Raw genomic sequence first — 17,055 nt, forward strand, 5'->3', positions numbered from 1 at the left:
GAGTCCTGGCCTTCACAGCCTCCTCGGGCAAGGAGTTCCACAGGTTGACTGTGCGTTGTGTGAAGAAAAATTTCCTTTTATTAGTTTTGAACCTACTACCCATCAATTTCATTTGGTGTCCCCTAGTTCTTGTATTTGTTGAGTTCCGTTTCTGGGGCAATACCCACATAAGTAAATGTGTAGGTTCAGACCTTGTATGAAAAAAAAGTACATTCAAAATCCCCTCACCGCTTCTTTATATATTTAAGGGCCTGATTCTGCAATTGCCTCCTGAGATTACTGGTGCCAGACAATTCACAGAAACTTATATAAATTACAGAATTCTAGAATTGTAGAACTGGAAGGGACCAGAAGAGGTCTTTGAATTCAGTCCTTTATACTCGAGACAGTACTATGTGGTATCTAGACCACTCATGACAAGTGTTTGTCTTAGCTGTTATTACAATGATGAAGATTGGACAACTGCTCTAGGCAATTTATTCCAGTGCTTAGGTAATGTTTTCTAGACCTATAACTAGATGTGTTGCCTTTCTCTGGGCTCTGATAAGGGTATGTCCACACAGTAACCTGATTTGGAAATAAGCTATTCCACAAGAACTTATTTTGAAATAATTCTGCTGCACACAAAGGCTACGTCTACACGTGAAGCCAACATCGAAATAGGCTATTTCGATGAGTAACGTCTACACGTCCTCCAGGGCTGGCAACGTCAATGTTCAACTTCGACGTTGCGCGGCACCACATCGAAATAGGCACTGCGAGGGAACGTCTACACGCCAAAGTAGCACACATTGAAATAAGGGTGCCAGGCACAGCTGCAGACAGGGTCACAGGGCGGACTCAACAGCAAGCCGCTCCCTTAAAGGGCCCCTCCCAGACACAGTTGCACTAAACAACACAAGATACACAGAGCCGACAACTGGTTGCAGACCCTGTGCCTGCAGCATGGATCCCCAGCTGCCGCAGCAGCAGCCAGAAGCCCTGGGCTAAGGGCTGCTGCCCACGGTGACCATAGAGCCCCGCAGGGGCTGGAGAGAGAGCATCTCTCAACCCCTCAGCTGATGGCTGCCATGGCGGACCCCGCTATTTCGAAGTTTGTGGGACGTGCAACGACTACACGGTCCCTACTTCGACGTTGAACGTCGAAGTAGGGCGCTATTCCTATCCCCTCATGGGGTTAGCGACTTCGACGTCTCACCGCCTAACGTCGAAGTTAGTGCCGCTACTTCGAAGTAGCGTGCACGTGTAGACACGGCTCAAGACACATTTCAAAACAGCACTTATCTATTTTGAAATACATCATCAGCACACACAAGCTACGTCTACATTAGAGCACTCTTTTGAAAGGGTGCCTTTCAAAAGAGAGTGGTCGAAAGATGCCCTTTCAAAGGAGAGCACCAACACAAGGGCAGAGGCTTGGAACCGTCAATGAGCACCATCGAAAGGGCCAGCACCGCATCAAAAGGGGCCATCCAGGATGTCAAAAGAGAGTGTCCACACACACCCACGCCCTCTTTTGAAAGAACAGGGCAGGAAACACCATAGACAGAGTTGCTGGGTGGCTAAGCCCTTCCCAGGCCGCAGCAAGCTTCTCCTTTAAAGGGCCCCTCTCCAGCACCCTCGACCTGCACAGCACTAGGCCTGAGAAGCTGCCACAAGCCCCAAAGATGCAGTGCCCCCAGGAATGAGCATGGACCAGCAGCAGCTGGAAACCCTGCTGGCTGCCACCAGTGGAGTGGGCACCCTGCTGTGCGTAGCACAGATTGCCACCCTGCAGCTCCTGGCATGGCTCCCCCCCAAGGGCAGAAGGGGATGCCCCAGACCATGGGCTCCTCTGGCCTCCCCCCGTGGATGCTCCGCCAGCTCTGGAGCTACCCCACCAGCTCAAAGTGGTGGGAGCAACTGGTCATGGGGGAGTGGGATGACAACTGGTGGCTCCGGAATTTCCATATGCAGTGGCAGAACTTCGTGGAGCTGTGCCAGTGACTGTCCCCAGCCCTGAGACACCAGAACACCCGGATGCGGCGCGCCCTCCCCGTGGAGAATAGGGTCATGATAGCTGTCTGGCAACTGGCCACTCCAGACAGCTATTCTCCAGTTTGGTGTGGGGAATACCAGCCACAGTTGGGGCCATCGTGATGGAGATAAGACCTGGACATGCACTCACCAAGGGGTTAGGGGCCCAAGGGGGCCCAGAGGGGATGGGCACACCCCACACGTGCCTATATCCCCCCCGCCCCCCCCAGCTGGGGGTACATGCCCTAAATGTCAAGCTCCTCTAGAGGGTCATCCACATTGGGGACCTGGATGCGGCCATCATGGGCTTCGCTGCACTGGTGTTCCTGAATTGCTTTGGGGCCCTCAATGGGAGCCACATAAATATCTGTGCCTTGGAACACAGTGGAGGACACTTCATCAACAAGAAGGACTACCATTCTGTGGTCTTGCAGGCCATGGTGGACAGCTGGGGCTGGTTCCAGAACATATACTGGGATGACCCGGCTGCAATAATGACATGCGGGTGTTTTGGAACTCGGGCCTTTGCCGCTGGCTGGAGGCAGGGACCTACATCCCCCAGAGGGAGATCATGCTGGGGGACACCACTGTACCCATCTACCTTCGTGCAGGGGTGGGTGATCATGGCTGGCACAGGCTACCCCCAGCCAGCTGCTGCCCCTAGCTGCCAGCCCCACTGGGATGGGATCCGTGTCCAGGAGGCCCTGCAACAGTACTTTGACCAGGGGCCCCAGTGAGCACCACTCTGGCCATCCCCAGCAGGCCTCCTGCATACTGCCCCCACCTCCCACACATCGCTCCCCCAATGAGCACACAGTATGCAGGGGTTTAGGAAAAATACCCGGGTATATTGTTAAGTACAAAAAATGTGTGGGTAATGCTTCATGCTAAACATAACAGAATGTCCAACCATTACAGGGGAGGGCTAGCTATTTATTGAGGGGGGGGGGTACTAAATATTTATGGGGGGGATGTAGGTGGCCCGCCCAGTGGGACATCACTCTGGGGCGGAGTGGAGGGTGCGAACCCGGATGGCCCAGGGTCTCACACCCTCCCCTCATCTGGGTCCCTGGAAGGACTGGGAGGGGGCAGGAAGAAAGGGGACAGAGGGCCGGGGATAGGCCTCAAGCTGGAGGTCTGGGACAGCGGGGTCCCCTCCCGGGGGGCTGGTGGATGGGGCTACAACAGGAGGAGCAGTGGGGGGAAGAAGGGCCAGCAGCTCCTAGTACATGGCTGCCACATCCCTAAATGTGGAGAGGAACTGCCCCCAGGCCCACCGGCGCCAGGCGGCCTCCCCCTCCTCGAAGCGGAGCTGGCACTCTATCAGCTTCACCTAGCGCCGAATGGAGGCAGCAAGGTGGGTGTCCTCCACCAGCTGCCTCTGGCTCCACCGCAACCAGGCCCATGCTGGCACCGGGGGTGGCTCTGGCCGGTCGCTGTCCCTCCCCTCTGGAGGGGTGTCTCAGACCACGGACGAGGCATGGCTCTCCCAGCCCTTGGATGGTGTGGCTGAGGAAACAGGGAGGAAGAGAGGAAAAGGCCATGAGTACTGACCCCTGCCAATGGCCCATGCCCCTCCATCCCACCATGGGCACCAGGTCCCCGTCCCCTGTCCATAGGTGCGGTGGCCCTGTGGGTGGCCCATTTCTGCAGTGCCCGCCTCCCTCCCCCCGGGACGGGGCGCTGTGCTGTTGGCGGGAGCGGGTGTTGACAGGCACTGGTGGCCATGCCGCCGTCCTGGGCCTCTGGTCCAGCTGGGCCCTGGTGGGCCGGGGTCTGCTGGAGGTGTGGGGGGCCCCCGGTTGTGTATGGTGCCCCCGTCCCATGATCTGTGGTATAAGCCCTGTTGGGTACATACCTGAGGGTCCATCGCTGAGGTTGTGGGATGGCCTTCTGGAGGATGCCCAGCTGGAGGTACAGAAGGGGAGGTCAATGACTAGGTCCCCTCCTCACGGGACTAGTCTGCTGCTGCACCCAGCTCCATCTCCAACCCGGGTGGTGCGGGGCTGGCCGACGATCCAGGCTCCTGCCTTTCGCCTGGCTCGGGCTCCTCAGCCAAGGTGTCCAGGATGGCCAGTGGGGAGGTGTCCCGGGGGGCCCAGGATGGTCCTGAGCTCCCTTTAGTACAGGCACAAAGTGAGAGTGGCCCCCCACAACCAGCTGGCCGAGTCCTGAGCCCGGGCGTAACCCTGCAGCAGCTCTTTGACTTTACTCCTGACTTGGTCAGGAGTGCATGCAGGGTGACCCCAGGTACTCGGGCCCTCGGTCAGCTGGGCAAAAGCAGCTGCGTTCCGCCACTTCATCCCCATCACCCGGAGCACCTCCTCCTCCTGCCAGAGCCCGCGGAGTGTATAGACGTGATACATGCAACTTCAAACTGGGGCCTGCTCTTTTGAAAGAACTGGCTAGTGTAGACACAGCTACAGAAAAATGTATTTCAAAAAAGAGCCATTGGATGTATTGTGGCTTATTTGAAAATAGGCTGTGTTCCTGGTGGCCACGTCTACACTACCCCCCTCCTTTGGAAGAGGCATGGTATTCAGGGGTTTCAGCAGATGGTAATGAGGTGCTGCCATGATTATGCAGCACCTCATTAACATAATGGTGGCTGCATGCGTTTCGAAAGTGCCACCCATTTGGGAAGAAGGGGCTTTTGAAGTCAGGGGGTCCTTTCAAAAGTCTCTGTCTACACGGGCGGCGTGCGTTTAGAAGTGGCACTTTTGAAATGTGTGCGGCTGCCATTATTCATGGCAGTGCCTCATTAGCATCTGCCAAAATCCCTCATTACCACGCCCCTTCCAAAAGGAGGGGGCTAGTGTAGATGCTGTCTGTTTTACATACCCTATTTCAAAACAGGTATTTTGAAATAGGTGCTATTCCTCATAGAATGAGGTTTACCATTTTCAAAATAAGCCAATCACTTGTTCAAAATTATTTCAAAATAGCAGTTGCACTGTGTAGATGCTAGGACAGTTATTTTGAAATAACAGCCGTAGTGTTTTGCTGTGTAGACATACCCTAATTTATTCACATCTTTCCTGAATTGTGGCCCCAGGATGGAAGATAATATTCAAATTGAAGCCTAATCAGCACTCAGTAAAAAAAAAGAATTACTTCTTGTATCTTAAGTATTAGAGGGGTAGCCGTGTTAGTCTGGATCTGTAACAGCAACGAAGGGTCCTGTGGCACCTTATAGACTAACAGAAAAGTTTTGAGCATGAGCTTTCGTGAGCACAGACTCACTTCGTCAGATGCTGGTCTTGGAAATCTGCAGGGCCAGGTATAAATAAGCCAGAGCAAGGGTGGGGATAACAAGGTTAGCTCAGTCAGCAAGAGTGAGGCTTACTACCAGCAGTTGATCCGGAGGTGTGAACACCAAGGGAGGGGAAGCTGCTTTTGTATTTAGACAGCCATTCACAGCCAGAATGGCTGTCTAAATACAAAAGCAGCTTCCCCTCCCTTGGTGTTCACACCTCCAGATCAACTGCTGGTAGTAAGCTCACCCTTGCTGACTGCGCTAACCTTGTTATCCCCACCCTTGCTCTGGCTTATTTATACCTGGCCCTGCAGATTTCCAAGACCACCATCTGACGAAGTGAGCTTGTGCTCACGAAAGCTCATGCTCAAAACTTTTCTGTTAGTCTGTAAGGTGCCACAGGACCCTTCGTTGCTGTTCTTGTATCTTGCTTCAACATTCCTGCTAACACATCCCGGAATGTTTGCTTTTTTCGCAACAGTGCAACACTCTTGGCCTCATATCCCTCCTTCAAACTCATTGTTTTAACTAACAATCCACCATATTCATGCTAAGCATATTAAATCATTCTTTCAACATCAGGTAAAACTTGTAAAAGCCCATGACATAACATCTCAGATGTCTGTAAGTCAAACACAGCCTCTTTCTCTATGCTAGCTCGCATGACATTCTTCCTTACACCTTATGACAAGTTGTTTTGTCTGCTTGATTGTCTAAATTAAACTCGGCTGCAGGGACCTTGTCTGATCACTGTGTCTCTGAAGCATCATTCATGCCAGAAGATTACTCAAATAAGAGCAAAATAATTGTATGTGTATACATAACTAATACATCTGTTTTTATACATGGGCATTTTCAGCCATCTTCAAAATCAGCCTTTAAAATATGTATGTTCAAACACATTTTGCACCCATCAATGCAGAAAGTATTAGCACAAAATTAGAGGCCAATTTTTAAACACGACCTAGATAATCTTCCTATATGTACTACTAATTACAAACCTCCCTAAGAGGCAAGTTAGCAGAATGCAACCATAAATAAAGAGGCAATATGTATTAAGAACTACTACTATTTTGATAAAACAACCCTTCGCACTAACATCAGGTATTACTACACTCAGGACCAGACTGATCACCTTCTACTCAATCCACAACATGTACAATACAAACATTCAAACAAACAATAACCAGTATCTTTTCTCAAAAGACCATCTAGACCTGAGCAGTGCTACACTCTCAGTACACAACACAGTTATATGATTAATACCCATACGGCCAATCACACTCCTCTCCCCTTTACCTGATAGTTTGGCACTACTTGAGCCTTAATACTCTTCACCATGTTGGAACTGAAATCACTCTGGAAGTTATCATCTTTATTCTGATTCTTCTGCTTCAAGTACTCAATCATATCATTCTGAACTGCCCTTGGTTCCTTTACAGCTTTTGAGATAACCCCGGAATGTACAAGCTCCGAAGTACTTTGTGCCCCAGGCACTCGCATTGGTGGTGGTATATAGTTCCTTGATGGAGGTCCTACTGCCTTCCACACAAAAGCATCAGCTCCTGAAAAGGGGATCTTGATATTTTTGAGACTCTCACCAATTTTATCTACGTAACTCTCTATGTACTTCGGCTTAGCAACCGTCTCTGCCTGAATTTCCTTAAGCATCTTGTGTTGGTTTTGAACTGCTTCTAATTTGTCCAATTTCACCTCTGTTTTGTAAAGGGAATCTGTTGCTTGCTGCAATAAGGTCTGAGAAATCTTGAGATTAAGAACACATTTGCTGATGTGCTGCTCAGTTTTGGATGGGCTATGCACACTTTCCCCTCCATCTGCTCCCAACTGTCGCAGCTTGCATGGCTCAGAGGCCTCACTTAGTCTTTCTACCTCCTCTATACTGTACTCCGTATCCATTTCTGAAGAACTGCCTTCCTCAATAGAATCTGGATGCTCTACTAATCGTATTTTAAGAGGTGGGGGTAGGATCTGGGAGAAAGCCCTGTCTTTCTCAATATTTTGTTGTTTTATTTCATCTTCCACAGCACAAGCTACTCCAGCCAGTTCTTCTGGAACATTGTCATGTAATTCTGAGTAACATGCGTATATTTCATTGATTTCAAAACTACACAGGCTATCGTCCGCATCACTAACACTGTAGCTCCTTTGGTGTTCAGAAGCTATATCTTGGCACAGATCCTGGGTAACTGGCTGAATACAAGTTACACCCTCACAATCTGTGGTGGTTTCTCTTTTGGCAGGTGAAACTGAACATCTTGGTGCATTAAATCTGCCAGCTGAAAAATCAATATTAGTATTAAGCTGCTTTTTAGGCCTCCAAAACACCTATTGCTTAGACATTTAAAATCCCTTTTTGTTATTCAAGTAGTACCATTCAATCCATCTGTGTATAAGCATTTCTAATATCATCACACACTGTCCTGAAAAGTAGACACTGTTTCACGGTGACTGTGAGGTACACCAATAGGCTAATGAGTTATGCATTTAAAAATGCACCACAAGATCTTTATACTGACCTGGAAGAGTCACATTTTAATAGTTAATGACCATTTTCTTTCCTTTGCATATGTGAAGGACCTCTATCAGAGCTGGCCACAAAATGGGTATCACGTCCCATAAAATAATTTCCTCCCAGACCAGAACAAAAAAGTCAAAGATAGGATATTTTTCACGGGAAGATATTTCTAAATAGATTCCATTGCAGGAAAACCTGAATTTTTTTTCGGCTTGCTGCCCTCCTAGAAAGCTCTGGTGAACTTCACTTGCTGCCTCCTGACACCCCAGCTAAGCAGTTCAGCAGAAAGCGGGGAGACAGAGAGCCATCATTTCCATTTATCCAAGTAAAGTATTAAAAAAAATCAGCAAAACTGAAATGTTCCCATGGAAAATTTCAATCTTGTACAAAAAGGGCACTTTTTGTCAGAAATTGTTCCAATGGAAAATTTGTAACTAGCTTTAGTCTGGACCCTACTGTTCCACTACAGAAGCAAAACGAGTACATGGGAATGTTACATATGGGTCCATATTCTCTGCAGTCCATGGACAGTGTTCCCTCTAATTGTTTTCCATTCATGGGCAGAATATATTTTGTTATGTGCACCACCAATATTAACACATGCTGCCCACAGTGGGTAGCTGTGTGTGCTCTGCTAATCAGGTGGGTGTCACCTGAATCTCTCCAGATGGCCACCCAAGTGTTCAGCTTACAGGGAACAATCCTGAGCTCAGAGAGCTGAGGTGAATCCATAATTAAGAGGCTCCACAAACACTGTAATTCTTTTCTGCATAGAGGGCACATAGCAGCAGCAGGGCTTTCCTGTAGCCCTCTACAACCTGTTTCAGAGGGGAGTAAGAAAAGAAGGGGAAATGTATCTCATTCCAAACCCCTATGTGACTTCCTTCCAGCAGCTGTGCTAGTTCCATGATTTGGCTCTAACTCAGTGGAGAAGAACCTTCCAAATGATCAAACAAACTTTACTACATTTTGGACTGGCCTATGGTTACTGGCAGCACAAAAATGTTGGAGTGCTGATGGCCAAGTCATCTGGATTAGTCCCCCTCCATCCTGGGGGACATAAGAGAAACACCAATCTGAAGGCTCTTGACATGCTCCCCATTAATAGAAACATACTAGTCTTTGGTATCTCCTCTCCTTGTAGCTCTAGCGGTTCCCTCCTGCAATCAGATGTGGACACCAAACAGATGTTTATATCTGGAAATATGTCATGTCTTTGCACAGTTGAGCTTTCATCAGAGTGACCCATTCGAGTGTTAATCAAGTCCTGTAAATTCAAGGAAAGCTGTGAGGGGAAGTGTATTAGGCATTTCAATATCTTCAGCTTTTATTTTAAACTGATTTGCCCAAATAAACAAAAGAAAACTCAGACCAAGACTTAAACAACTTGACCTGCTGGAGACAATTAACTCTGATTAATCAAATACAATTTTAAAACCATAAAGGCTACAATTGTGGGAATCACCTTTAAGTCATTCTTCAAAATATAGCGAATGTCCTGGAGACTCATGGAGCGGTCCTTTTGTTTAGGTTCTAGACCTGTCTTTACAATGTCATAGTAGGGTTTAGGAAGCCTGACATCAGTTTCCAAATGTTGCCCAGAAACTATAAGTTCTTTAATACCTGATCCTTCAAGCCCATTCCAGGGAAGAGTTTCTGTAAAACATGTAACAAATACGGTTTACAGCATGGCCCTAACCAAAGAAGGGAAAGATCTACAGAAATATAACTGTCACTGTAAATCAGACCAGCATTCTGTCTAGTTCAGTGCCCTGTCTTTGCCAATAGCCAACACTGGATGTTTCAGAGGAAGCTGCTAGAAACCCACTAGTGAACAATTATAGAATAATTTGCCCAGAGGAAATCTCTTCCTAAACCCACTCAGTAATGGCTGGTTAATTTTTTATCCCATTTGCTATTGCTGTGGATGCTTGCATAAGTAAAACGAAAGTCTAACCATTTTTAGAATTTTTCAGTACTCTTTGCCTCTATGATACTTTGTGGCAATGAGTTCCTCAAGTGAATTGTGTTCTGTGTAAAGAAGAATTATCTTTTATTTGGCTTAATTTGTTACTTGATTATTTGTACTGAGTGTTCTCTTTTTTCAGAACTATAAGAAAAGATAAATAGGAAGAAGTGCCTCTTTTACCTTCTGTAAACCACTGTTTGCTCACATCCATTACCTTCTCCTCTAGCCTCCTCTTTAAACTAAGTAATCCCAAGTGTTTCAGTTTTTCATTTGCAAATCTTTCCAAGCTAGAATAATTTCTGTTACCGCTCTCTGATGCCTTTTTATTTCTATGTAATTTTTCAGCTAGGATTACCAGAACACAGTACACATATTCAACTTGCGCGTAGCTTGTACTAGTGCAATTAGAGAGGGACCCCAGCAGAAGCTCCAGTCTCAGGGAGCTGCCTGTGGGGGGGCAGTGGAGGGGATCCCCCCGTTAAGGGCTGCTGAGCTGGCGGAGCAAAGCACTCCGTCAGGTCAGCCCCACTTGCAGCTACCACAGCGGTGGTGCAGGTGATCCCCCTGTGAAGGAGGAAGAGAGCTGGTGGAGCACTGTGCTCTGCCACCTCAGGCCCAGGGTGATGACGTCATAGGGTGGGGGGAGGGGAAGAGATCTCCCTGTCAAGGGGAAGCCCCCTGTTAAAGGGCTGCTGAAATGGCAGAGAAAAGTGCTCCGCCAGCTCTCTTCCCCCTTCACAGGGGAACTGCCTGCTATATCACTGCCGCAGCAGCAGCTGTGGCTGACCTGGCAGCCCTGCCCCCAACTGACTTGCATGAATTTTGAATTACGACTTTTTTTCCCAGGAACGTAATTCCCATGCAAGTCGAGGGTCTACTGTATTCCAAGGGCACACACTACAGATTTGTATCAGAGCGTATTTTCAGTATAATGTTCTGCCATCCTTTACAAAACCTAGTATTTTGTTTGCTTTTTGGACCAGCACACTGTATATCAAGTTTTCATTAACTTCTCCACAATGATGCACGCGTCTTTTTTCTGAGTTGTTATAGTAAATTTATATTCCAGTAAGGTGTACCCTTAGTTCCAACTGTTCCTTCATTCAACCGTGATTGCCAGCCTGGAATTTTATCTGCCATGGTGCTCCCCATTCACTTTGGCTGTGACCACACCATCCCGTCTGGTAATGTGGCACTTTGGGATATGCTAATGAGCATAATCATTAGCATAATTGCAGCTGCATGCTTCAAAACTGTTGGTTTTGAAACACACACTGCCTGTGTAGCCAAGGGGCCTTTCAAAACAGACCCCTGTTTTGAAAGCCCCTTATTCCCATCTGGTTTTGGGAATAAGGGGCTTTCAAAATCAGGGGTCTGTTTCAAAAGTCCCCCTGGCTACACGGGTGGCATGTGTATCAAAACCGGGAGTTTCAAATCACACGTGGCCGCCATTATGCTAATGAGGCACTGCATATTTGTGTCATTGCCACATTAGCATACCCCAAAGTGCCACATTACCATAGCCCCTCCGAAAGGAGGGGCTAGTACGGCCACAGCCTTAGCTAGGTAACAGCTTGGAAATTCTTCCCACTCTTCTCCAATCTATACAATTCTATCTAATGCTGTGCCATTTCCAACTGATTAATGCTTCTAGTATAACCCCATAATGAAATTTGAAATTTTGATACATTGAAACAAATACTTCTAAGTAAAATACATTTTATTTCTCCAATGTCCCTCCAGAAATGTCACAAATTAAAAATGGTTCCCCCAGCTTCTCCCCAGACATCAACAGGTTATGCAGGAGGTTAGAGGAGCATAAATATTGAGAAACAGATATATGATGTCTTCTTTCCTTGGGAACTCTCCTTCCTATAAGCAGAAAACCTAGATCACTAAAGGAGTTTTGTAGGAAGAAATGCAATTATCTAAAGAGATACATCTACACTTCTATTAGACACACACAGCTAACCTGACCTAGCTGACTCAGGTCAGTTTAATTGCTATGTAGAGCCGTGGTGTCCAGTACACTCCCTGATCAGCACATGCATGGGACAAGTGTGTGGTAGCAGCAGCTACTCCAGCCCTGGCAGGATGCAGCTGCAAGGTGGCTTGTGCAGCTCCAATGAGTAATCTCGGGGTGTGGTGGAGTGCAGGGACAGCCTGTGGTGACCTGCTAAATTTCTCCTGGACACCACTGGTGTAGCGGTTTTGCCTCAGGCTGCAGTCTGATCCCTGGGAATCTCTTACCTCACAGGGTCCTAGAGTCCCAGCTACAGCCCAGTGTTGGAAGTCTGCACTGCAATGAAAAAAGCCCCACAGCCAAAGCTCCAGGAGCCTGAGTCAGATGTCACATGCCAGTCTAATTGCAGTGTGAACACACCCTTAGTGAAAGAAATCAGAACATCTTAAACTATACCTGTTAGGGCTTCCTGCATTATCATACAGAAACTATAAATGTCTGATTTGACTGTAGTGGCCTTTTCGAGGATCACTTCAGGAGCACACCACATATACAGCTGAGCTGGGACAGGAACACGTGTGAGATCACTGTGGTCTCCTCCATCTTTGCTGCCAGCAGGAGAATACAAAACAGGGTCAAAGTTGGGAAACCATAACACATGATGAGTAGCTGGTTTATCCAATGTAGTCAGAGGCAAAAGGATTTGATAAATCATGTTAAGACTGGGAAACAAACCAAACAATGTCAACTGAGTTGAATGTTTGAGAAATACCATCCAGGATTTTAGGTTAAAAATAAACCAAGCATTGCAATATCTTCTTAGAAAGCTCTAACAGTATGGGATCCAGTCCTTAACTTCTTCATTTCCATAAATGCATTTATTTTAAATGATCTATGCAATCCACAAAATTTACCAGAAAAGCAAAACCATCTTAAAAGTAGCTCTTTAAAAGAACACTTATATTAGAAAAGTAAACAGCTTGTGTTGGCACGTTATAGAAGAGACCCCTGTTGGTAAAAATGAGATATAGCAGCCTCTTTCACAGCTTTATCCTCAAATAAAGACAAACCAGAGATTAAAGATCTCCAGGCTACAGATATTTTTACAACCAAGTCTTTAACTATGGTCATCATTCATAGCATCGGTGAAAGAGTAGCAAGCTGTGCCATCTAGCTTGTTTATATCCATTTGGTAGTGCTTCAGGACTTCTATATACCTTTTTAACTTCCCTCCAATCTCCACCCAATAGTTAAACCTGATTCTTCTGCATATTAAACTGAAAAATCACTGTTAGAAATTATTGTCCAGATCCATAACAATGGATTATTTCTGATTCTACAGATACTCAGTTCTCATTAATTTAACTTTATTCCAAGAAACGTGGTCAGATATTTTAGGCAGAGACCACGTGTTAATGAAAAGCAGTGCCATAGGCTATACACACTTCATGCAGATTCAAAAGAAACAAGTGATTTAAACCACACTTGTCAAGGCTGTTTCCTACTCTGACACTCTGAGAGCAGAAGATGGGGGCCTGCAACAGATCTTAAAAATACCTTGTATCTTTTTAGGCTTCTGCTTAAAAGCTTTCTGAGGTCAGAGATTCCCTGACCTTGGGAGATAGCTGATACCACCCAAGTGAGAAAATCCCTCTCTACAACCACACAGTTGGGATGTCTCTCTGCCAGGTAACCCCAAGCACTTAACCCTCCCTTAGGAGAGATCTTGAAAACAAAGATAAAGAAATTAAACTATAATCTGATAGCTGACCTTTCGGTTTTAGGCACGCATATACACAGGCTCTTCCCCAGGACACAGGAATCAAATCAATGCTTAAAAAAGGTGATTTATTAACAAAACAAAAAGATATATTTCATAAAGCATGTTTGGTTGCTAGGTGTTACAGAGCAAATAAAAAAAAAGTAGATTAAATCACATATAATTATTTCCCTCATATTCAATTTAAAAGTTACAGTGTACAGTGGGGTACATTACCCAGCCTGACAAGTCCCACATCAAATCCAAAATAAGAAAATAACCTGATCACATCAGATTAAACATTTTTTTTCTTCTTATATATCAGTATGCCCAGATTTCTTTGAGGCGTGGCTAGTTACTGAATCTTCCAAGCCTGCTCAAGCTTAAACTCTCTCAGTCTCTCTCTCCCTTTACAAACATGCATTAATCATAACAATTCCATCAGAAAATTTTGTACCTATCATGAATACAGGACCTAAAACTTATTTATAACTGAAGGAAGTTAACAGGAGTGGATAAAAATTTCTCTATATCTTTCATTTCATTTCCTCTGTACATCTGGCAAACTTCTGGTACATATTCTATTTCACTCTTTTCCTTATAGCCTTATCAGCCAGTTTCTCCTTCTCTGCACAAACACATCTAATCACTTATTGGGAAGTGGAAAACCCTGTCTGCACTTTTCTAATTTTTAAAGGGAATGTAAAAACAACTAAAAGCATATTATTTAATACCTAAAACCATTTTTAAAATAACTATTTTTAAAAAGTTCACATTAACAATATCTCTTCACCTATGAAAAAACGTTTGTAGAAGACAAAGAACAGGAAAGTGATTTAAGCTTGGCAAGAGGCTACTATACCTCATATTCACCAGGAGAAGGCTCTGCTAATACATGTCAATAGTAACTAATTTTATATAAGTTAAATGATGCTTTTTTTAAGGATAACTTGAGAGGTGCATGTGTGTGCATCATATTAGACCCTCTTTCTGGGTCTGGCTGAATACTCATTTAATCCCTGACAGTTTGTCTATTAACATTAATGGGAGATGGATGAATTACACAGTGAAATAACGCTATTCTTAGAGAAACTGCACCACGCTTAGGAGAGAAACTGCACTATGCTCTGTGTGTGTGTATACTACATGCGTAACTCTACTTTCTGTAGTAGTTGTGGAGCTCCCAGGTTCTTGTAGAATCAGGTTTCATAAGCAGAGGTGCATTATAGCCTGAATATATTCAAACTATTTACATTAAACGAATAGAACTGAAGTCACCAGGAGGACTTCTGTCTCTGTATGATCACTGGATGGAGGTTCCATTTTCTCTTCTATGTCTCTCTTCCAGTGCCTTTACACAAGATGGACTAGAGAACTTTTTTCTATTATTAATCTCTATTTTCAGACACTTATAAGGAAGCTATAAAAACTGAGATTACCTGAAACTTGAGACATTGAATAGAACTGCTCATATGAGCTATGGAGATGTAGAAAACCCTTCCCTACACTCAGATCTGCAATGCTGTCAAAGAAAGATTAGGCTAGATCTCTGTGACCTTGTTCATCCACAGAGATACACAAGTAATTAGGTGATCTGCAGGTTCACCCTGACAACGGAATTCAGTTCTCAATTTGGCTTCACCCATCCATCTTTCCAAGTAACAATGTGGTAATTCTTTACCTTTCTATCATGTACTCCAAGTTGGTTAACTTTGCCTCACCAGCAGAAACAATCTGTACAGCATAAGAGGTGAGCGAACGGTGAATATATCCCCGGGAATGTAAAAACCTCAAAGCATCATTCACCTGAAGCAGTAGATGCACAATTGTCTCCATGTGCAATACTGGGAATTCTGAACGCTGGAGCAGGAGGGTGAAACAGATGAGTCAAGCATTCATACAGCTGCTAACTGAAGATCAATGTTACGTAAAAACTACCGTTAACGTAACATTAAAGGCAGACTTGTCATTGTTACTTTCAGGTCTGGACTGATTTCAAAATTCTCCCTAGTAGGCAACCAGCCAGAAGGGGTAAGATTCAGTGATTCCAAGCAAAAGTGAAAGTAAAACCAATGTGCATTAGGGCAGCACAGTGATAAGAGAATGGCTGGCTGGCTGGCTGGGGGCAGGGTTCTGGATGCTGCTGGTAAGGTTCCTGTGCTGCTGCTGCTACTGGGCATAGGTGGGCCACTCCTCCCCTTCTACCCTCCTCCCCCACAGGAGCCTAAATTATAACCCCCAGCTGTCCCTGACGCCAGCATTGGATGGCTGGGGGCAGGGACCTGAGACCCCAGCCTGGTGGACCTGAGCCAGCACCCACAGCCCCTGGAATCCAGCAGCCAGGCAGCCTGGTCACTATGCCCCAGACAGACCCTGGAATCCAGCAGCTGGGGTAAAACCAACTCCTTGCCCTGAGCCCTCCCGCACTCCAATCTTCTGCCCTGACACCTGTGCCTCCCCAGCCTGTCTTGAGTCCCTCTCACATTGCCCCACCTCCTTTTATGACTCTTGCATGCCCCGCCTTGAACCCCACAGACCTCCCAACCCCCTGCTGTGAGCTCCCCACACTCTGTCCCACACTCCAATTTCTTACAGATAGGCTACGTCTACACTAGCCCAAAACTTTGACATGGCCATGCAAATGGCCATTTTGAAGTTTATTAATGAAGCACTAAAATACATATTCAGCACCTCATTAGAATGCCGGCAGCCGCAGCACTTCGAAATTGACGCAGCTCATGCCGTGCGCCTCTTCCAGACAGGGCTCCTTTTTGAAAGGACCCCGGCAACTTCAAAATCCCCTTATTCCTATCTACTGTTTGGAATAAGGGGATTTCGAAGTTGCTGGGGTCCTTTCGAAAAGGAGCCCCACCTGGACGAGCTGCACAGTGATGAGCTGCGTCAATTTCGAAGTCCCACAGCTGCCGGCATTCTAATGAGGCGCTGAATATGTATTTCAGCGCTTCATTAGTAAACTTCAAAATGGCCACTTGCATGGCCATTTTGAAGTTTTGGGCTAGTGTAGACACAGCCATACTGTTGTATCACAACCACTCCGACCCCCTGCCCTGAACTAACTCAAGTGGCGAGGTTGTGATACAACAGTACATCTAAAAATATTAAGTTACTTTTACCCTGATTCCCAGTAAGCTGTTAACAGATGTTTTCAAATATAGAAAACGCTCCCACACACGCACATATCCAACATTTTTATTTTGAACAATCATACAGACCTTGGCATGCTTCTATTGAAAATCAAGCAAAATCACTGTCCCTCCATTTTCTGAGGTAATGATTCAGTCTTCAAGTCAATTACCAGAACAGGGACTCTGGTAAATGGCGAGCAAAACACTCTCTACTGCTATTACACAGTCATACAAGCTTAATACTGAAGTACAAATCCTTGAACTCCTACTAACAGCCCAACCAGATATGGACAATTCGCTGTGAATGTTCAGGAAATAAAAATGATTTTATGCCTATCATTTCATTTCTCAAAGAGCAGAATATGGTCCCTGTTATGGGAAGTGAGGAGAGGTGTCTCTCCTAGCCAGCT

General features: G+C 45.9%; 1 protein-coding gene across 1 annotated transcript in view; it reads right to left on the bottom strand.

The window, feature by feature from the left end:
- Positions 1 to 17,055, bottom strand: part of TEX14 (testis expressed 14, intercellular bridge forming factor) — a 105,636-nt gene that overhangs the window by 51,883 nt on the left and 36,698 nt on the right. The window contains exons 9-13 of the mRNA XM_075013913.1: positions 15,181 to 15,359; positions 12,197 to 12,348; positions 9,274 to 9,464; positions 8,925 to 9,075; positions 6,572 to 7,569 (exon numbers count right to left, since the gene is read on the bottom strand). Of these exons, the coding sequence (XP_074870014.1) occupies positions 6,572 to 7,569; positions 8,925 to 9,075; positions 9,274 to 9,464; positions 12,197 to 12,348; positions 15,181 to 15,359 (1,671 nt within the window). The remainder of the gene's footprint in view (positions 1 to 6,571; positions 7,570 to 8,924; positions 9,076 to 9,273; positions 9,465 to 12,196; positions 12,349 to 15,180; positions 15,360 to 17,055) is intronic.

Source organism: Carettochelys insculpta, chromosome 19 (assembly GCF_033958435.1).
Source record: "Carettochelys insculpta isolate YL-2023 chromosome 19, ASM3395843v1, whole genome shotgun sequence".
NCBI lineage: Eukaryota > Metazoa > Chordata > Testudines > Carettochelyidae > Carettochelys > Carettochelys insculpta.